Source organism: Vanessa atalanta, chromosome 9 (genome assembly GCF_905147765.1).
Source record: "Vanessa atalanta chromosome 9, ilVanAtal1.2, whole genome shotgun sequence".
NCBI classification, from domain to species: Eukaryota; Metazoa; Arthropoda; class Insecta; order Lepidoptera; family Nymphalidae; genus Vanessa; species Vanessa atalanta.
In genome coordinates this window covers 3,332,821-3,357,197 of record NC_061879.1, presented here as the reverse complement: position 1 = coordinate 3,357,197, position 24,377 = coordinate 3,332,821, and the positions used below count along the sequence as shown (strand labels likewise).

Sequence of the window (24,377 nt, the reverse complement as noted above, 5' to 3'; positions counted from 1 at the left end):
TTTATATTATCATTGACCAGTCAAGATTACAAATCCATTCATTATATATACATACATTATTACTTAGTGCTGAGACTGATTCATGTTTATGTTAATTATTAATCCCTTTCTTAATTAAAAAAACAATAATAATATTATTATTACTATATATTTTATGTGAATATGATATAATAACAAAATAGACCTTATTATAATATAAAAAGATTGTTATGTTTAATTATAATTTTTTGACAATATTGTATTTTATATAAAATTTAGATATTATATTTATAATTAATGTTGTGTTATAATAAAATTTCTCTAGTGTAAAGTATTTTTATTTTATAATGTTAGATTATTAATGTCTGCGTGTATCGTATTATTTGAACAGTTCTTTTTGAATCCGTTTCCATTCTGCAGCGCCACTGTTTAGTTCAAGGCGTATCCCGCGCTAAAACGGCTGTATACAATAGAGCCTCGATCACTGTTAAGGTGAATTTTGCATGATGGGATATTTAAAAAACAACACATACTTACTTTAGCCGATTAATAAAAAAAAAGGTAAGAATTTTCCATTTTAAATAGATATATTTTAATAAGTATAATTTCATAATTTATATTTTATAAAACATAAATATTTCATCGAGGAAAAACAAAAAAATATGGAAAGATATTTATAATAAATGTAGATTGAATCAAATTGAATTAGAGCATTGTATAAAAACTATAATTTAAGTCTATAAGTAATCGTGAACATTTTCCGCGGAAGCCATTATTTGAGTATTGATTAGCTACATCTCTGACTAGACCCTAGTAGGTATCAAAACTTACCAAATCAATGTAAAATGTTTACTTATGCATCGACTTATCACTTTGAAAAATTTAAACAAAAACATCGGATCGCGTTATCAATAACATTTCCGTCAAATTATATGGTTTATCAGTCAACATTACGAACATAAACATAAATCTACATTAAATATTGTTCGTATCTCCAAAATCCTATAATTCTGTAATATTTACATAGCGATTCTAAATAATATTATCAAGTCAATAATTTTACATTCATCATCAACTTTCAATCAGAATTTTTGCGCATCGAAATTGCGCAGAGGCCTCACTACGAAAGCATGTCCATTGTAGAAAAAAAAATCTTAATATTTACTAGTATATAGAATTGAATACGTTGGTATATCTATACATATATGGGATTACATTTATGTACAGATGTACCAACGTATTTCTAGATAACTCATTTAAAACGTTTTGTTGTTTTTTAGATATTTTAACCGTCTGATATTTTCTAAATGTTTAACCATTCATCACATTAAAACTACGAAGATTAATTTTCCTTTATGTCATTAACGAGAATATCAAACAGATTTCAACAACAGAATCAGAAGTATAGAAATGTTTAATATTTTTATATTCATGCCTACTTGGACTCTTGGATATATTTCGTCCTAGTTGTGTATTTATTATTAATTTCGCATATTTCATAATTAATAAACAATTTTATTATAACTTAAATACATAAAAGATAAAATCATATAAGTACCACTGATTTGTATATTTTATCATTTGCTATAAAATCATAATTCAACGAATGGATGATTAATTATATTTAACTTACTCTTAACTGTTTAAATTAAAGTCAAAGTATATCTTTATCTTCTATAAAGAGTTTGAAACAAAGTCACTATTTGTTCCTGTCTGTACTCAATCGTACATTGACAGCTGAACTATGACGGTGTTTTATCCAAAAAAGCTATTTTTATACGCTTTCATGGCTAACGCCAGCTAAGCCTTAGGAGATACATAAAAACAATTTACTAACAATAAGTCACAAAAAATACACACGGAAAAGTTCGCAAATACATGTGCAAACCTTCTTAGGTACACTCATAAAAACTATTTTTATCTCTTGCGAATTAGTGAAAACATATACGTTATTTAAGAAGCCTTTTTCTAAATGATATTATTAATATTTATTCACATAAATATCTGAGTTATCTCGAGCATTTGATATAGATTAAAATTGTCTTGTACACTATAGTATACAAATAAATACTTTATAAGATAACCGTTTCCAAATTACGGCTCAAATCTATTATTTTACTATTTATATTTCACATTTATGACACAATAAATTATACTGCAAATCTTTTTAACTTTTCCGATTCATGAATACAAATAATTTGTTAAAAAAAAAACACAATATTATGAAGATTATAAAAAAGCGTAAAATTAATACTAATTTTGAGACATGCATACGTATAATTGTATTTTACTATCATAACCTTATATTTTAAATGTTCTTCTCAGTAGAATCTACAGTTCGAACTAGTAGCTTTACTTGATATAGTTCTGTAAAATTACGATTCATAATTATTTTTTTGACACATATAAATAAACTTTTATATAACTTGTTCAATAAAACTAACAAAACTAAACAAACGAAAGACAAGCAAATCATTTATATATATAGTAATAAATGAGAAAAGGGCCATGAATTGCTCCCGAAGAGACCTGCAAATTAATGGAAGCCCAGGATTATTTTTCCGTTACGCCAACCCTCTAAATTTGATTGCTCAGGCACGAAATCAGAATGTTTAGTGCGGCTACTCGCCATAGAAATTCAACAATGTTTTATGTTGCACGCAATGAAATTACATAAATTAGTTACGAAATTGTATAGTATATTAAAAATGTCCTGGTATAGAAAATACGCTACTGAGAACATAATTATTAAATATTTTAATTTTACATCTAAAGTTAACATCAATTACTTTCGAATTTACGTTTAAACAGTTATCGTATTGTCTATATATTTTAAATAAAAATATTTATAGTATTTTTAATTAATTTATATATTAAATAAATTGCAAATATTCCATTATTTAAAATTGTTTTGATGCAAAACATAAGCAACGATAGGAGAGGAAATAAACTAGTAAGTTGGCAAGCTTAGGATGAATAAAAAAAAGTAAATTGACGGCCTGTTAACGTTCCACGCAAAGACCTCCTCTCCCTTTTTAGGACAAGGTTTTGGAGCTTACTCCACCATGCTGCTCCAATGCGGGTTGATTACACGTGGTAGATTTTCATTCACCACGTGCAAGTTTCCTCACTATGTCACACTCACCGAACACGAGATGAATTATTTATAAATACAAATTAAGCACATGATTTTAGCAGTGTTTGCCCCGGGGGCTTAAACTCTGAATCATCAGTCAACTATCTCTAAATAATAATATAATTTTAAATTATAGAATTTCGGAGATGTGGTCTTTGATATTTTCAGTTTCTTAATTATTTCACTAGCGACCCGCCCCTGCTTCGCACAACGGTGCAATGCTAATGCTAAATATACTACAGATTGCCTTGTATACAATGTTTACAGTCAGCTCGGGACCATATAGATGTATGTTAAAAGCAATGTATCAAAAGTACTTATTTGAATAAGGATTATTGCTGTATTGCTTAAAATCGATTCATAAATAAGCCATTATTTCTCGTAAAAAGTAAAGGATAAAAAAGGATTATTGAGGGTTATCCTTAAGAGATAGACATATCGCCGATTCTTTTTGTAGATCTTTTAAAGGTGTACAATACTGTAGTACATTACTTTGATTTATCTCGTAAGGCAGCCAGTGTTTGCAAATTAAGCGAAAAAATGGGTTTATTTACGACACATTAGAAAATTAAAATATTTCCCATTAGAAACTTCTAAAATGATCAGTGTTTCTCTACTATATTATTTTTATAATATTTTTAGACTAATGGGGAAAAGGACCACCTGATAAATGGACACCACTGTCCATAGACAAACGCAATAAGAGATTTTAAATACTCCATACATCATCAACGCGCCACCAACCTTGAGATGTTATCCCTTGTGCCTGTAGTTAAACTGACTTATTCAACCTTTAAGCCGGAATATATATACCAAGTATGACTGCTTGGCGGTAGAATAAATTATGATTTAGTTGTCCATACCAGACGGGCTTACACAAAGCCCTATCCCCAATTAAAAATGTATATCAAAATAGTTTATAGTAAGCACTAGCATACTTGTAATTAATAAGATAAATACGTTACGTATGTATGATTGTGCGTTGCCTCATTGTCTCATATAATCTTTGGTAAATCTTATAAATTACAGCCATCTCCGAACCAATTATGAAACTCTTAGATTTATCTTTCTTTGAAGTAAAAGTAGCATTCAATTTTCTATTTAATTTAAAGACGTATTGTAATTGATTAATAGGAATTTAATTCGTTATTCAATTGATTCAGCCAAACGTTAAATTACATTAAATATAATATTTGCTTTTATAATAATAGAATGAGAAATGTTTCATTACATCGGAATTAATTGAAAATAACACAAGCAGAAGAAATAAATACTGAAGCTCTGGTTTCTTAAACTAATTTATCATAGTGCATAAATTATACTTCGATATAATATCAATACAATTTTGATCCTTGCTGTGTCAATAAAAGGATTTATTCTTTAGGCCGCAAAGAGGTTCTTCAAAAATGAAGATAAATATATAATTTTACTGCCTCAAGTTCTGACTTAACCCCGAGATAGGCGAGCAAGCAACAAATTCTCAAAAGTAGCTTGGAGTATAGAAATTATAAGTGAATGTCGTAAAGTCGTCGGTCCTGTGCCTGAAATATTTTCGTAACGTAATCGTAAGAAATTTTCCATCTCATTGGATTACGGGAATAGAGAGGGCACCTGTGCACCATTATTATATATATGTTTGTATATTTTTTAAGGAAAGCATATTTGTTATTTATCATTTCATATAATTATTTAGAATCCTAAGTAGCCATAAAACTAACTGTATCTGAATTGGGATACAAAATATTTGTGTTTTTATATTATTCTTGAACATACAATGGAAAAAACTGCATGAAAGATAACTTATATCTTACGAGAGATTACTACCAGGGACCCTTGGGAAATTTGAGATAATTTACTAAAGATAAATTAAAGTAAGAACAAAATTATTATAATAGTTTAACAACTAAAAAAGTAAAATTAAAACGAAACAAATAGCATAAACTTTCAAAATGTTTAAGGATTATATAATGAAAACAATGATAACATCAAATACAGTAAATTAACCTCCAAACTTAACGTAAATGTTTACCAATGCAGCTAAATCAAATAATAGAGCAGATAGTCAACAAATAGATACCCATGTGACGCGTGTAATCAAGATAAGATGTTTTAGGTAGCCGTGTTTTACACGTAGTAGGTATATGTTTAGTTTATTACAATTGACGGAGGAGTAAACATAAATGAACAATGTAGACCTTGAATTTACTTTTTTTATGGTCTAGGTAGGCGGACGGACGAATAGGTCACCTGATGGTAAGTGGTCATAGACATTGACCCTCTAAGAAATATTAAGCATACCTAACCTTGGAATCTAAGCTGCTATGTCCAATGATTTCCGAGACATGGAAATATATATTTTTTTTAATTTAAAATCGGTAGGCTAATAGTCTATTTGATATGAAGTGGACAACAATGCCTTTTGACGTTGACGTTCTAAAAAATACTCACAATCCCTTATATCGCTAATGTGTCAACGACCTTGGGAACAAAATAGTTTTGTCCCTTGTGCCTATAGTTACACTGTCACTCACCCTTTAAACTGGAACACCAAAATACTGATAGACGGTAGAGTATATGATGAGTGGGTGGTTGATGGATATTGGGACACAGACATGCACTAAGCCCAACCACCAAGTAACACAAGGACTTGACGTAATTAGTCGAGATCTTTAATATAATGTGGTATGCCTTATAGATTTGTGACAATGGCATTTTGAATTTCGGCAAAATTGTTATAGAAATTTTGGAAGTAAAATTAAATGTATGTAAGTAGTTAATAAATAAATATGTTTCAATCAATAACTGTTCGTTGTGCCTAATATACCAGAGCCATTAATTAACAAATCTCATGGAATATGTTTACAAATCTAAAAAACTTGGATTATCTCGACTTCACTACCTTTGGAATGAGCTACACCTCAAATATTCATAATAATACAAAACAACTAAGTTTATACTATTGATTCCTTATGAAAAATTATTGAATCACAATTACTGGCACAATGGAATTGTGTGGGATGCAATTTAGATTCCCAGACTCAAAAGAAACAAATTTATTGTATAAATCAATACTCTGATTAGTCTAGTAACCGTTTATTTGTTTTTTGGAGTTTTTTTTTTTAAATTCATATGAATTATAAAGTTTATGTTATAAGCGTTTTAGAACATAATTACTATTGTAAATGTAAAATTAAGAATATAATAAGTTAGATATCATGGACATCCATAAAAATATATAGATAAAGATAGAAAAAAATAACGAACAGTTTATTATATTCCATTCAGTTGTCATTTTCCATTGGAGTATTTGAAGTAGGCCCAGTGCTGAAACTGCACGAAAAAATCAGCCGAATCGATAACCTGTTTCTTTTTGGAGTCTGCTATAAATGATTTGGCAGATTTTTACAGTCGTCTTGGCAATGTTTTCGCAGATGGCTTCCCTGCCTCCATAGATATGGTTCGTGTGTGCATCGTTTTGGCCATATTTTATTAACCTACTTAATATGAGAAATGAGAAATGAGAAATGTTTATTTGGACACGGTACACAGTAAAAAGAATAAATAAGTATAAAAATTTAAAACAAAAAATAATAAAAAAAAAGATATTAACTAATTATAACTACTAACTTAATTACAAAAAAAACAAAAACAATACAAAACAACACAATGATACTTAACGTGTCCTAAGGGTTACCATTCAGCTTCCAAGTTGGGTTCCAAGAACCCAACGCTGATTTTCAATGGTACCCTGATAGGATGTTACTGTGATGTAATATAATATAATATTTAATTTATTTTTATTTGATATACTATACATAATATAGTACAATTTGACTCACATAAAGAAAAAAAATGAACTCATTGATTAATAAAGCGACCACATATACCTATTGTGAAAAAAAAACAGTGGAAAAAAACATTTAACTAGTTATGAATTATATCAGACTTAACAAAACATACACAAGTTGCACACTTAACCGAGAAATTATTTTCGTCCTCAGCTTGCATTTTAGGTTAGATATAGGTTCATAGTTTTCAATCCTCAAGGAAATTGAAAAAACAGCTCTCGGGAGTTCAATGCGGAAATGAAAGACAAATGAAGTCGGCGGCATTATTCGTAAATCGATTAAACTGTAATGGGACTTGACATATAGACAAGACTAATAAACGTGATCGAAACTATTTTAATATCAGCGTTAAGTTAATAATACCGATATTTATAGGATACGCAATCAGGCTCAGACAATAAGAGATGTTAGGCTTTTAGAAGCTAAAGAATTAACACAAACAGTAAAAGAGTAATTAGTGTCTACGAATGTTTAATAAAAATAAATACAATTAAGTCGGCACTATAATGTTTGAATTTTTCAAAATCTTATATAAATCAGAGACTCAGAGCTCCTCCTAGCCTAAATCTGGGCGATACCTGTTTCATAAACCAAGGACAACGTATCCTCATAGATTCATTCATTGGTTTTGGTCCCAAATGGTCTTACTGTTATTGGATTTAGGTTATGAGGGTGAAATTGGGGATAAAAGTTTGTATTGTAGATCTTAATTCCAAAGTAAAAGATAAATCAATCGGAGTTTCGGAATTTGTTGATGTAAAAAACAGTCATTACAGCGTTTTCAAATACGATCCCTTGAGGGCTTTACGGATAAATATTTGTACAGAAGTTCGTCGTTCTTAATGCTACGAATATTAAAATTAGTATTCATGATTATTTTAAAGACAAAACATAATTACTTTACCTACAAAATTTTACACTTACACACTCTCAATTCACACACATGAACGCACGCATGCACACATGAAAATATTAATATTACTTTCATTTTTAATTACTAATTTTAATTGAATTATTATCTTTTAGTTTTTAATGTAATATATATTAAAAGTAATTGTGAATTCCTTTTATGCCTTTTAAAATAGCATTTAATGTAATATTCTCTGAATACAAGGCTTACCTACATAGATTTAAATAAGTTTAAATTAAAATATATTTAGTCATACGTTTCGCCAAGAACATATTATTACTATTTCATTAACATTTTGGCCGTTAATTTAGTTTTGGTTTAACACTTTAATATTTTTTGTGGACTGTATTTTCTATTCAATTTATTTGTTGTATTATTTTACATAATACATAACATTTTTGTAAATACATTTTCATTTATTACTAGCTGTGCCACTTCGTGCGCGTTCGAATTTGACAAAAAAGTTCTTGTTTTAGCCTAAGTTACTCGTTATTAGATTAGCTTTCTGCCAGTGAAAGTCCAACAAACAGACAAAAATTCAAAAAATGTTATTTTGGTATATATATACATATGCAAAGTTGGTGACCCATTAGTAATGTAAGGGACACCCATTACCAATGGGTCACCAACTTTGGGAAAAAATATGTCCCTTGTGCCTGCAGTTGCAGCAGCTTACACGTCCTTCAACAACAATACCTATTAAATATCGCTATAAATTTGCAGTGAAATATATAATTTGTGGGTAGTATATATTACTACTAGTAACATATACTATGGAAATCAGCAGCAGTATCAATATATGAGTGTCCATCTTATCTACTCGCATATGCCGCGGAGCTGGGACATTTTGATCTGTAAAAAAATATGATTTAACCAAAATTTCCCTAACAGTAACGAAGTATCGGTTAGTAATTATTATTATTATTGTTGAATATTCCAATATTAGGTAAGGTAAACAAAGATTTGTTAGGTTATGTTATGATATGTAACACAAACTAATTTCTTGTAAACAAATTTAGTATTAGTGATAATGCGTTATTTGCCTCGTTACCTTAATCTTTGTTGTTTGCCAACCGTACCTAATTATGTTCAATCTTACATGATTGTTAATAATTCGTAATAGATGTCTTTATTATTTTAGAGTATTGTAAATACACCCTCGATGCTTAGAATATTTACGTTGCGTTATATGTTTTTACTATATAAATATCATACATGTATCTCGTTGTGGAAACTTAGTAGTACTGGTCCAGATTTCGTATTCTACTTGCGGTATTCGGTTATAATGTTCTGGTGATTGTCCCATCTCTGCCCCTTTTATAAATTGGACACATCAAATATTTGTTTATGCTTTTATTTTTATTTTGAGTATTATTTCTTTTTTTTTTGCGTTTTGTCCTAAGATTTCAAGATCATTATTATTAAAACTGTGTACAAAATATTCCAATTAGATATGATATATTATAATATACTTTTTATATTATATATATTTTCCGTTTCTGGATATTCTAACCATAAGGGAGTGAAATAAGGGATGAAAATTTGTTTGGAAATTCGACATTTTTTAAGTTAAAAAAATATAGTTTTTTTGGAATAGTGATTAAAAATGAGTACCTAAATACATATTTAAGTGTGTATATTCTACATCTAAGGGGTAAAATAGAGGTTGACATTTCGTATATAGGCTAGTCTGGAAGTCCGTCATTTTTAAAGTTAGAAGCATGAAACTTTATTTTTAGGCTACTGATTAAAAATGAGTAGATACGTATTTAAATTTTTCTGGATATTCTGCCCTAAGGGGTGACATACACCTGAATTTGGTATACGAAGATACTTAAATTAACGTAATATTTTAAGTTAATCTGTAAATATATTTAACTTCCACGCGAGCAAAGCCGCTGGCGACATCTATTACTATTCTACTACACAACGATATTTATATGTCATCGCTGTGCACGAGATTAATTATAAATACAAATAATAATCAAATATAATTTTGTGATTTCAATATTGCCTAAATTTAGAATATAATTTGGAATTTGGATACATTAATATTATTATTTATCGAATTTAAAATTAAGTCGGGGATTTTATTGTAGAAATAAATACTAACTCAACTAAATTATTAAGGATCAATAAATATTAAAAATTATAATAAATATGTTATAATCAATATATCTCGTTTTCGGAATTTAATTATTTGAATGGAGGTGAGATTTAAATTTTTATTAACTCATATTAAATTCTTAAATCAACACGGTGATTACTTAAAATATGAACGAATACATTTTTTTTTATTTGATAACTTTGAAAGTAATTATGTAAGACCAAAAACCTAACCGACCGAACAAATAACTTTGGTCAAGTCTGTAAAATGTAAAATAGGGCAAAAAAGGTCGAAACCTTAGAAAAACTGTACTTCATTGCGTATCTTTGAAATTTCAGTAGTATATATAATACATTGCGTGTCTTTTGTTTATTTTGGTATGGGCGATGTCGACTTCCTCCATTTACTCATTCAATGCTGTGGCATGCGTTGCAAGCTCGTCAATGTACGCAATGTGTGACGTAAACGTCATGACTTGCCCAGAAACTGAAGCGACGAAGCATCGCAGCGCGCAGCGGCAATCGATCGCTTGCGCGCGCATCTCCGCCATCCTAGCTTCAATACTGAGCCGAAGCTCATTCGAACATTAAATTCGACAGAAATGAAGCAAACTCGTGCTAAGTGACTGCCGATTTAGGAATTGATATTAGCAACTTGGGAGCAATTCTCTAGGGAGTAAATAAGGTCAGTGGTTAGGAATATGGTTTTAATTTTTGTTAACGAACTACCGTTATGGTTTTATATTCGTTCATTTTCTTATGTGAGCTCGATACAAGGGGAACTGGGCCGTATGTAGGTAAGTACGTACTTAAGTAGTCTCTTGGAAAAGTGGAAGACATTGACTGTGCTTAAGCGAGGATTGCAATTTAATAATATATAATCGAATTTTGTCATACAATTTATAATGGAGAACTGGATTGTTGTGTGGGAGGTGGAATTTTCTTAGTCTAAAATAATTAATAATTAACATGACAGTGTTCTCTTTCACACAAATTTTCACATAATCCTTTTTCAAATTGAATCTAAGACAAATAATAGATTTTCATCTTTATACGCAAGTGGGTCAAAATTTTACAGATATGATATAATCACGACGCATACATACTTCATGACATTAATTCCTCTTTCAAAATGTATCGATTAAGGTGTACCGTTTTGTATAAATCGACTAGTTGGGAATAATCTATATGACTTACTTTAAATTTTATTAAACAAAATAACCAAAATAAAGTAGATAATATAACATAAACTTCATAGAAATGTGACCTGATGTGATAATTACTAGATGTAGCGTACCTACTCGTAATTGTTCCAAAAACAGGCCGTAATAAAGGGTATTATTTTAAGCTCAATAATATATGATCTTATTTTTAAGCCATGAAATATAGGGCGTGTCTTTTATGCCCTTTTGATTTTGTTGTTGATAAATGTTGTTTTTTATAATAACAAAGTGGAAAAGAAGTTCTCACAAGCAGTTCTATATTTAATGTAGGATTTGAACCTACATTAAATAAGAGATCTTTTTAAAAGGCCTTTCATAAACAGTTTTCGTTTACGGCCCACATACTGCCAATATTCTTTAAAATCAAATTATTAATACTTTTTCTCTTTTTTCATCATTGCACGTATTCTCTATGTATGCCAATGTAACGTTATGCCAATGATAATAATACAAAACTTAGGAGGAAAATCGGATACAAATTTTAAATTTAATTCGATGCTATTACATAAAATAGCAACAGGAGTAGCTACATAAACAATATGTTAAATACGATATTATTTTATAATTGAATATTTAAATTGAAATTATATTAACACAAAGATTAAAACAATTATTAGCAGATATGACACGCCTTTTAATTATTATTATTTTTTACTGAAAAATATTTTTTACCAATTATTTTGTTTTACTTTATAACGAAAACAATTTTATAATGTTTTGAAAATTATACATTATTTAAATTCTCAGAAAAATAAAATTATTAGCTTCTATTTATATTTAACATTACCATAGAGTAACTCGACCCTCTCACATTGAAATAACCACAGTATTAATTATTCATAAAAATAAATGTTTATTTTCGTAAGAGAATTTCTTGAAAGTTAACCTAATAACTTTTTTCGGGCCGATTTAGAATTCGAACCCGAGACCCTGGGATCTCCAGTGACAAACACATATGCTATTCCAGCGACATAGATTATATAGATACAAATACAGCACCAGTTAGGGGGTAGTCTTTACTAAAAAAGCAGCTAACTCATTATTACATGACCACCGCAACTTTGCGCAACAGACTCAAATAGGTATTTTCCACATTACAGCATCTCAATAATGACGTCACAACTCTTATTCTCTTATACTCTCTGTGTAGTCCATTAAAAGAGATACACATCTCACATATTCTGCCATATTGCATATAAAGTCAGAAATTGAGCAAACATATTGAGCAAACACATTGAGCAAACTTTAAATTCCTCACAGATTAATAATAAATAATATATTCAACGTTTCGTATTGGTAAGGTTTGCATACATGACATAATTATTAATGACTAGTTGTTGTTCGAGTCTTCGCTCGTGTTTTAGGTGTCGTGAGATGCTAGGCATGAAAAATAACCTAAGTATTTCATTGGAGTTCAATCTTGCTTCATAAAATACTTAATCAAATTCGGTTCAGTGGTTTAGCAGTAAAAGAACATCAGACAGACATACGCGCTTGCCTTGAATCTTTTTATAATAAATAGGCTGTCTATATTTATTGGACAAGGTTATAGACTACATAATACGATTCACGGGTGCAGAAAGTAACCTTAATGATGTCAACTAGTCTTATATAGTCTTGGTCCTCGCAGTGCGTGCAGAGACAAAAGGATTTTCTAGATTTTTTACTGGCATTCCCTTCCCTAACAACAACACTTATTGGAAATACTTTTGCTAATGGGACAGTTACCACCAGATCCATTGTTAAATCCATAATTGCTTAATATAGTATTGATTTATTTGTTTTTTTTGTTTATTTGATTGAGTTTAACAGAAAAAAATCCTAAGTCAGTTCTGACGAGGTATTGAGTTACGATATTCTACCTAATCGAAAATAAGGCGACTGTAGATTGTGTATACATTATATATTTTAAAAATAAACGTAACATATAACCGTTATAATCCTGAAACAGGTATTTGAAATACTTATTGATTTCAATATGTATATCAAATGTGAACGTGGGCGACGTTTATAAAAAAATAGTTTTCACTGTTTTTGATGTTAAAAGTCAAATTATAATAATATCTATACATATAATAAAATTAGGGTGTCTGTTTGTAATATTAAAATAAACGCTTTTTACTAAATGCAGTTGTATATATAATCGGTACACATACCAATTTTAATTTTTGTGGTCCTGTCTGTAATTTTGTTACGGCTTATCTCTGGAACGGCTGGGTCGGTTTTGACGGGACTTTCACTGGCAAATAGCTGTTGTAATAAGGAGTAACTTCGGCTAATAGCATATTTTAGAATTATAACATAAAATAATAATAAAGTCACGCTGCAATGTCTAAATACTATCCAGCACCGCGCGCAGCCCTCGCGCATGCGACCACTCCGTCGTCCCGTCGGGTGCCTCCCACCAACGACTTACTATCACAAAAGCTGCCTAACACAGAATTAATAAGTTATAAAAATCTGCTAACTGAACTTTAACTTTTTGTTAAAATCAATTCACAAAGTCGCGGGCACAGCTAGTCTCGTCAATATATCTAGGTCAAAATATTTATCAATTTCTAATTGCAATTCAAACGGGTCACGTGTGAATAAAATATCTAGATGACATTTATTACATAAATAAAATAATAATTTGATTTATTATTTGTCATCAGAAAAAAAGTTCACCATCTGACACAAACAATGGCGATACAGTCATGTCGTATACGATTTTGATGTATCGTTCAATTTACCTATTATTTAAGTGCTGTTGTAAAATAAGTTAATAATGTATAAAACATAATAATTACGACTTTGTGTCTTTTGAATTAGCTCCAAAAATCTTCTCAAACAAAAGGGTTTTTGCGAAGCTGCCTTCTAAAACTTTCAATTAAGGTTTAAGGCTTAGGCCTCCTCTTTTGAGATTGGCGGGGACCATCAAAAAGGCCGCCTGGTGGTAAGTTGTCACCACCGCTCACAGACATCACTGTTATAGAAAGAAATATTACCTATTACCTATTCCTTACATCGCCATGCCGGCTCAATCTCTCAAGCCGGAACACAACAATACTAAGCATTTCTGCTTAGCGTTAGGATATAAGTGGATGGTACCTACCCAGACGAACTTGCTCAAAACTCTATTACCAGTAAGGTACCTGTGGCAGATTTTCAACCACCCTATGCAAATTTCCTCATTAAGTTTCCTCATTAATTAAACACATGAAAATTATGTGGTGCTTACACGTGTTTGAACTATAAATTATTGGTTGAAATTTACGTCTTCTAATGGGACATCACGGCGGTTGTATAATATTACAAAACTCAGTCCTGCTTAACAGGATTTTAATTTTCGACTAAAATCTACGTTTCATCCATTATGTTTGTAACATACATTAGATAACATTATATTTGTTAACAGACAATATGTCGCCGCCATTATCAGCACATTTGCGATGGCGCCGCGAGGTGGAAACCACGACCGAGAAAATCACCGTGGTCGGCAACCTCACTGCTGGCAACATGACCACGGGGACTCCAGGTAAATATAAAAAAAGAAAATTTAGACCGTAACCTAATCTGCAGTTAGTATATAATCGATATTTATATTCGATAGTCAAAAGTTATAATTTTTATGTTATATTTATCATAATAATATTATAGTACATTTTTGTAACAATTATATCATTAATTATTATTAAATGATAAGAATTTGTCATCTAACGTGACATAAATACGGAAAAAAAGGTTTAAAACATTTTTTTAGTCCTGCGTTACATACCTATATAAAGAGTGCACTTAAATTCGACCTACAAAAAAAAATTTTATACCTTTTATACCGTCATTATACAAGATAACATTTTCAACCGATACATGACTGTAACGTAACTCTTTTACTTCTTGCAGTTGCATCTTCAATCAATCCTGCTATAACTTCAGAGGCAACAGCGACTGTAACCACCACTCAAGAATCGATTGGGGAAAAGACAGCCGAAATAGCCCGAAAGATGAACATGGAAACATGGCAACTAGTCGCCATTCTTGTTGGTACGTAAATTATTACAAGAATATAAACAAGTTCCAGTATATTCCATAAAAGTATAACATCGTTCTGTTGGAAACAAGCCTCCTCCTACTCTTTTTACGGAAAAGGTTAGAGGTCAACTATACGCTGTAGCGTGGGTTGGTGTACATGTGGCAGAATATTATCACGTGTAAGGGCACGTGCGGGAAAAAAGACATTTTGTCCCTAACGACCATGGGCTCGACATCAAAACAAAAAAAGCTCAAGTAAACTCAATGGTACAGATTTCAACATTTATCTTGGCTCTGTAAGGACCCATACAATATTTATCGTATTTAAATTAATCATTTAATAGCAAAATTGTACTTTTCTATTGTATTTTTTCATGTTAGTAATGGAAATGGAAATTATCCGATTACACAGGACTAAATACTCTAGGACTCTTTTGAGGTACAATGTATACGTTTTTACAACAGAATCTCAGAAAACGTTCGAAAAAAAGTCAATTTTAAAATTTAAAAATATCATTAGGCAACGCGTGCTAAGGAATATTATAAAACAAATGATTTTTTAGACCATTCTATTTCATCGGGGTTAATTTACAATTAAAATACCCGATGAGTTTTCGGCAGTCTTTCTCAGGTCCGAGGTGTTTATTTCCGAACCGGTGATAGTTTTTTGACAGTCAATAAGCAAGTTTAACGCATCTTAAATTAATTCTTAATGGAATAAAGGTTTAGACGTTGACTTGAGTTTGACTTTGAATAGCTGACCTAATTGAATATTTAGGAGTGGGTGTGGTGGTACTCGGAGTTTGCTTCTGCTGTATCCGCCGGTGTTTCCGTAAGCGACGCTCCAAGGATGGCAAGAAAGGGATGAAAGGAGTCGACTTCAAGTCCGTCCAACTCTTAGGTTCAGCATACAAAGAGAAGGTAATGTTTAATGTATTGTAAAACAAGAAAAAAAAAGTTTTTTTTTTATTTTATTTTTTTAATATCAACTGAGTATTTTGAGACTGACTGATTATAATATAATGCATTAATAAAAATAACGTCTATTAGCGACGCAAGAATGAAAATGTCTGGTGAGATACAAGACGTATTCAATAATTTAGCGTAAAAAGGAGTGATCAAGTAATTTTGCTTGTTATTGATAAGAAATCCGATATTCATGTGAAATTTGCCGCGGGACATGCATTTAGGTTCAGCCGGATATGGAGGAGCTGACGGATAACGCTGAGGAACCAGACGACGGCGATTCTAAGAAAGAGGAACAGAAGCTAGGAAAACTTCAGTACAAGGTAGGTTACGTGACTCACTGTCCTTAAGTGAAGGTGCAGGACCAAGCTACGCCCAAACGTATTGTACCCCTTGGAGACAGAAAATTCATTTGTTCATTAAATCATTACACTTTTTAATTTTGTAACTCCATTAGAAAATTGTAACATTGTAGTCGTAGATTATTATATGTTGTAGATGGATTTATTAACCATCAGTAAATATTTTTTCTCATGTCAAAATCAAATCAATCTCGTTTTTGTATCGGCTGATTTATTTGTTGTTGTTGTTGGAGTTGATTAACATTGTCGCTTTACAGCTGGAATATGACTTTAATAGCAACAGTCTATCGGTTACTGTTATCCAAGCGGAGGAGCTACCGGCTTTAGACATGGGTGGGACTTCAGACCCATACGTAAAAGTATATCTTTTACCGGATAAGAAGAAGAAATTTGAAACCAAAGTTCATCGAAAAACCCTCAACCCTGTTTTCAACGAAACCTTTGTTTTTAAGGTAAGCGATTTTCTTAAAAGCAATTATATTTAATGTTTTTCTAATCGTGTTAAACGAAAATACTTCATCGATATTTTTGTGCAGAACGTGCCATACGCTGATGCAATGAACAAAACCCTAGTATTCGCGATCTTCGACTTCGATCGGTTCTCCAAGCACGACCAGATTGGTGAAGTGAAGGTACCCCTGTGTCAGGTCGATCTTGCGCAAACTATTGAAGAATGGCGTGAACTACAGAGCGTCGAGGGCGAAGGTGGCCAGGTGCGAATTTCGAAACAAAATTTCCAGTATCTTCTTATTCTTCTTTATTTTAATATAAAGTTTTGTTAGATGTTGTAAAGTATAAAGTCGGTTTATTGTATATAAACTTAAAGTACTGACGCCTTTGTTAATATCACAGGACCGTTTAAGAGTAACCAATAACTACCTGACCGACAAGTATATCCCTTGTTTATTTTAATAATCAAGTAAGTTTACTTTTCAGCTTTCAACACAATAATAGGTTCTCCTTGATGCGGTTACAACTGCTTGATTTATTTTTGCTGATATAATTTCAATGTTTATATTTAATATAAAAAAGATTTCTGTTCATATTTAGTATTTAATGGCGTCAAAAGGCTTTAGAATATATTTAGGTATGTTGCAAAAATCTTAATTGGTGAAGTTACGAAGTACATGGAAGTATACAGTTACACCCAGGTCACATCAACAATCCATTTTGGTAAACACACATCTACCATCTAAGACATGTATGGTATTCTAACATTACTGTCATGAATGCACAAATAAAAAGCATAAACTTAAAGGCAAAGAAAGGTATACATATGTAGGTAACGCAAATCAAATGAGAAGACCTTATTTCTTTTTTTCTTAGCTTAGGCTACTCTGGCAAAATACACCCAGATTTATTTCATAAGCAATTACGTAACATATAAATGGGTGTGGTTTGCTAGCACAGCATTATTTAATTTTAAGTCCTTTTAATAAAATTATAGATAATTTTTATATTGGTTTTATTAATATGGAATGCTATTTTTATTGCAAATTATTAATTGTCATTTCGTGAATAATTTTATTGAGAGGACGGATTTAATTTCAAATTTATTGCACTTTTTAATCAGAGGATCCTTGACAATATACATAAAAAAGTTGAAGATTTCGTATCTACTGATTTTTTTTTATTATAAATACATTTTTAAATATGGAAGTTAAGTCAAGGTACCTTGAAATGGATTGAATCGTCATTTATTTTTCCGATAAGTTAATTTGAAGAGCAAAAATGTATTTACTTGGTTTTTTCTCTTTTTCTACATATTTTCTCTACTCTGCTTGGCTGTGTTTGATTGTGTCCTGAACAATCTTGCATGCCGCTTCAAAAACGAAATGATCATTCACGTAAGTATTATTTTGAGACACATCAAAATGTAAATTAAATAATGTTATAAAAACACGTTCCATTACAGTTATAAATACACCATAATCTTCAACAAAAGTAAATGTATAATTCGGCCTAGTATTGAAGAAAATAAAATGAAAAGTGGGTCGTCAATGTTTTTTATCGTATAGGTAGGACGCATTTTGAGAAGAAAAAAGAAAATCTATCAATAAAATATGATTATCACCCGTTACCTCAAATCATCCATCAAACCATGTATTATTTTTATTTCTTATAAATTATTTTCATCCATCCGACACTTAAAATTAATTTATATAGCGGCTGGGGAATGTTGCATGCACTTTATATTTACGCTTGAATTATTCCCGTATTACCGTTTTTAGGATTTCGCGGTCAAGAATATAATCAAAACAATACAATCAAAATTATCGGTGGTCATACTCTGTTAAATTTTAAATTGAACTTAATACGATGATGAGTAGATTAAAATTGTAAAAAACTATTATAAACTATTATAGGTTATATATCCAAAGCTGTCCAAGGAAAACGTTTGCCAAATTCTCCTAAATTAAAAAAAAAAGCCTAAATTTAAAAAAAATATTGATTCATACCGATATGATGAAACAATGATATTATGTTTTCTAAATTATTTTTTTCACTTTATCCAGTATCAAGACCGGCCTAATATGAAAACTAAAAAAAATAAAATTTTGAATACAAACCAAAATATATCTCCTACGAGTTTCTAAAATACTTTTTTTTTATTTTGATACGTAAATTGGGAGCCCAAATAATTGAATTTGTAATTTAACATGACTGCGAAACCCTAAATTTTGCATAACCTTACACTAACACACCTATATGAAACCTATTTTATTTGGTTGTAGCTAAAAAATGTTTCAATCTTCAAAACTATCCACAGCCACAATACCCACTACGTCGTATTAAACGTACTCGCTACAACGTAGATAGTGACAATACATAATCATTTTGTGTATGTGGCTTAGCAATTTCTCATTAATTTTAAAACGCTTCCAAATATTTAAAATATTTTTACACCACAGGTCATAATATCATGACCATTTCATTGATACAATAAAAGAAAAGATTACATTTATTTTTATATAAATGTTATTTATTAAAACTGTAACAAGATATATAATAATAACATAAAATTACTGAAGTATGTTACAGATCATCTTGTGACCGACGAAAGAAGACTTGTGACTGTCTGAGTCTAAGCAAACTTCTGTTCCAATTATATAATATAACTCTGCTTCAATAAGAAAACAGAGATTAAATAATCAAAAACACATTACTAAATGAATAGCTTCAAACAAAAAACAAGTGTTTTTCATTGTTTACGCTCACTTAAAGATGAACTATGTTCTCTTAAAAAATATTATTTTATTTATCTAAAATTTACACACCTGAACAGCTTATACAATATAATATTATATACATACATTGTAATAAGCCAAAAGAAAAAAAAATAATAATAGCAGAAAAATTGGTATAAGCAACAGTTACGCTTTTCGTAGTCACTTTTCAATTTTTATAAATTTTAACTTTTCGCAACTTAAATGGTGATTATCAAAATAATTTGCTTAGAAACGCCAAGAGCCACGCACACGTGTTTGAGGTGTGCGATAAAACAGGACCGATTCGAAATTAGAAACATTTTCTATACCACTTAGAAAAAACTGCGCTTAAATTCAATTTAAACTTGACTTACACCAGTAACATACCTAAATTAAGAGCATAGTTTGTCTTTTGTCACAGTTGTTTAATGCAAGCTTAGCACTTCATGCAGTGAAAACTCACTTGTAGTATGTCCTAATGTGTCATAGTGTGATGTCAAATGTTTTACATGAAGTGTACTCCTCGGAATGTATGTATGTATTTTTATGCATTTATATCCTAATCCAATAAAGAAATGCATTAATTGTTTCAATAAACCTTATGAAGTATTTATGATCGTTTAACACGAAGCATATCATTACAGATATCAAGCATTTCTTTTTGGATTTTTTTGTAGAGAATCTATATGTTAATAGTGTGCGTGTGTGTGTGTGAATTATCTAAATGTTCTTACTTTAGATAATTGCGATCTGTTTCTAAAATGGTTAGTCGCTCTTAGGCGATACTAGGCGAATACAACTCTGACATCAGGGACGTCATTTTCTAGGTTCCTATGTAAGGTGAGCAGAACAAATACGCTTTGATGATCTGAGCTGGGTGTTACAAAACAATAAATTGGCATCATTTCGGCAACAGATCGTAATAACTAACCCGATTCTAATACTACCTATATATTTCGACGGATAATTGCTTTATAAATGTAGGTTTGATGTGTGTTTTTATGTTTCCCTGTCCTATAGATTTATCTTAAAGTGTTTGTACTGTGTTAAATGTTTAGATGAAGTGTCATCTATGTGCTAAAACGTTATATGTAACGCAATGGAAATGGTCGACAATAACCTGACTAGTTGCAAACTCTATTCTGTTTGAGGCTAATTTATATCTTACGTCTGTATGTGCTATGGCATCCTAAGCACATGTCGATAATCCTGATCAGTATTTAAGATAACTAACTCTAACATATATTAATTTTGTTGTATAAAAGAAAGTTTTCATTATTAAATATGAAGGCTGTCTGAAGTGAATGATACGTTCTTGCTGATCAGGTTTGCCGAGAAACCGACAACCATAAATGCTTCTAGGTGACTACACGGAGCTATTGTTTTGTTCTATTTATTTTCCCTTGAAAAGTTACTACCCTTGTCCGCCCTAAGCCGCGTTATTACTAAACCCGTATATTATTTGTATATTTTATAAGACAGCTTACCAAACCTCTATCAGATACTATATTCCCCACACAACTCTTCCTATATTGTCTTCCATACTATTCACCCAATCCTTTGGATGAACACAGATAAACATTTTAAACAATAAAATACTAAACATTGTTATACTTTTGCATTAAAAAAAAAAACAAAAACAAACAAAGTTACATAAGAGTTTGAGAAGCGCAGAATGAAAATATATTTTATTTTACGTCGGAACACCAACATATCTTCACGATTTTAATATATCTTCATGGAAATTTACAGGACAACAAGCTGGGTGACATATGTTTCTCTTTGCGTTATGTCCCAACTGCTGGAAAACTTACGGTGGTAATTTTGGAGGCAAAGAACTTAAAGAAAATGGACGTCGGTGGCCTGTCAGGTAACTATAAGGACGGTTTGATATCTAGACAAAGACATTTATTGAAGCTTTGTATCTAACTCTAACATTATATTCTACTTACAGGGGTTTTAGGGTAAACAAATGAAATTATATTCTAACATGACGTTATTGTTCGTGCTATGCTTGTCATGTGACAATTATATTTGCATGATGGACTTAGTCTCGGTCTCTATCATAGATTTTGAACTTCATGTGTACATACTATAACAGCAATACACTAAGTAGATATTTTTTTGTAGATAACTTCGTAGGTATACATTTATAAATTACAAACCATTTTTTTACGTTCACATAAATAAATGCACACAAAGCCGATATACAAAAATGTTAAGCTACTCTGTATACCTTTAGAATGGTCTGTGAGTAATTTGCTTGCAAATAACATTTAAGTAGTACCATGCTCGTACTTTTTTTACACACTACTGTCATTGCTAAGAGCAGCGTGCAATATATTTTACATATATGAATGGCATCGCTATGAAGACTATTTTTCATTACATTTTAAGAACTTATTACATTTATTCTCATACGCATCAAGTATACAATTTATACAATTATCGTTAATGATATTTAATGGCACATTAAATCTTCCAATTTAGAATGAACTAATATAGTACTTTTCATTTTTTCATATCCTGATACGTCGCTGCGTGACAACAGATCCGTACGTAAAGATTGCACTCATGCAAAATGGCAAACGTCTCAAGAAGAAGAAGACGAGCATCAAGAAATGTACACTGAATCCATATTACAACGAGTCATTTACTTTTGAAGTACCATTCGAACAAATACAGGTGCGAGCCGAGATTGCGTCAAAATTCAATGTTGTGGCACACTGTGTGGGGACGTTAGCGAATGGAGAAAAACAAACATCAAAATTCAATTTATTCTTATTGTTGTTTCAATGTTTGGCTTGTGTGACTGTTTGTTTTCCACGTTCAAATACGACCTAGCAATGTGCAATCGATGTTGTGCCCTAATTGTTGTGAAGTTGGATACACACCACTTGACCCTAATATACCTTAGTAGTATTCCTTATAACATTTATTATATTTCAAAGGACGTACATATTCTTCTAATAGTTTGTATCTAACCTCTCTTATTTTCAAATTCTCTTTGATGTTCCCTTTTATCCTTTTGTTATATTTACCAAAGCTGATTTTTTTAGATATAATCTGGTGTAAACTTTGACCTTCAGTTAGAATAAGACGTTCTGATTGAAGGTTTTTATTTACAAGATATATCTAGTTATGTCGCTCTGATAATATAACTATTCCTCAAAGTCCCGAAAAATAGTGGTGTCTGAAAATCTCCCCTCGTAACTGCATTACAATTTGGTGACTTCAAATTGTAATTACCTAAGCATATGGTTTTCAGGAATCCAGTTTCTTTTTCTTCTTGTGGATTTTTTTTTCAATTTTTCATATACTATCAATTCACCCCTATCCCTAAAGTTAAACTTTTTCGTAACCTCACCCTTAAGATCATTTTTACTGGTCGGCAGGTAAGTTTGACCATTCATTCGTAGTTAGTTAATGTCATGGAATGCAAAGCTTGTAGTATTAAATTTAATGTATTCTGTCAAAGTTAGAAAATCCTATTTAAATCAACACTACCTACATACACACATATATTCTTCTGAAACACCATACCTAAATAATTAATACTTATATTTTACAAATATGTATAGAATTCATTACAAATTTGAAATAAAATTTAATTCAATATCTAAAAATAATAGCGCTACCGTTACCTCGCACTTATAGCTTAGAATGCTTAGTTTACTAAAGTCATCGTGGTACCCATGAATACATACTCACCACCAACCTGTAGATTATTTGTTTCATAAACATAACGTAAACATGAACATTAACATAAATTATAAAATTTTAATGCTATTGGTTACTAATCGCATATACAGAAGGTGAATCTAGTGGTAACCGTTGTGGACTATGACCGCATCGGAACGTCGGAGCCAATTGGCAAGGTGGTGCTTGGATACAACGCGTCGGGTACTGAACTGCGTCATTGGTCGGATATGCTCGCTAGCCCGAGGCGCCCCATCGCTCAATGGCACACTCTCAAAGATCCCGAAGATGGTGAGAAGAAGGATTAAAGAGGATTAAGGTATTAAACAATATTTCTTGTAAAATTTTAGATAGTTTTAATAGGTACACAATATTTAACTGGTGTACCTGACCGCGCAACCTATCCTAAAAATAAGTTCTTGGTGTACTGAATATAGACATCTTTAATAGACAATAAATAAAGCAATATTCTTTACTTTAATTTCTTATCAAATCCCACATGTTCTCAAAATTATCTTTGGGTGACCTAACTACACCCTAATCAAACTAAACATCAACAAATATCGATACAAATATTTGTACAGAAGAATCGATTCTCATTGAAAAAAGGTATAGTTGGCGTATAAGCATATAAGTAGTTCTTGATTTTGTTCAGCGATCTTAGAAGTAAGATGTTATTATTTCAGAAGATCATCGAAACGAGAAATAGAGGAGCGAGGACGAAGAACAAACGCCTTATTCAATATCTTATTGGAATTCATAATAATTCGTCTCTCAATATTAGTGTTCTCCTAAGATAAATGAAAACGGTGTAATATTCATTCTAATCTATATTTATTTATTGTACACCGCCGTTAACGTCCCTTTTATTAGAACTATTAAATTAAATTTTATTTATATCGAATATTTATATTTTATTGAGATAATT

General features: G+C 30.8%; 1 protein-coding gene across 6 annotated transcripts; it reads left to right on the top strand.

Annotated features, from left to right (window-relative positions):
- Positions 1 to 422: 422 nt before the first annotated feature.
- On the top strand, positions 423 to 24,377 carry LOC125066121 (synaptotagmin 1). Of its 6 annotated transcripts, none has more exons than XM_047674042.1 (11): positions 423 to 540; positions 14,600 to 14,719; positions 15,085 to 15,225; positions 15,992 to 16,134; positions 16,404 to 16,502; positions 16,799 to 16,993; positions 17,078 to 17,254; positions 21,503 to 21,620; positions 22,302 to 22,435; positions 23,563 to 23,768; positions 24,136 to 24,376. In XM_047674042.1, the coding sequence occupies exons 2-10, from the start codon at positions 14,605 to 14,607 to the stop codon at positions 23,755 to 23,757; spliced, it is 1,317 nt and encodes a 438-aa protein (XP_047529998.1). In that variant the 5' UTR covers positions 423 to 540; positions 14,600 to 14,604; the 3' UTR covers positions 23,758 to 23,768; positions 24,136 to 24,376. The 6 variants fall into 6 exon arrangements, with proteins under 6 accessions (XP_047529998.1, XP_047529999.1, XP_047530002.1 ...); XM_047674043.1 differs by having other exon boundaries at positions 429 to 537; positions 14,598 to 14,719; XM_047674046.1 differs by lacking the exon at positions 423 to 540 and adding an exon at positions 10,521 to 10,664 and having other exon boundaries at positions 16,410 to 16,502; positions 21,512 to 21,620; positions 24,136 to 24,377.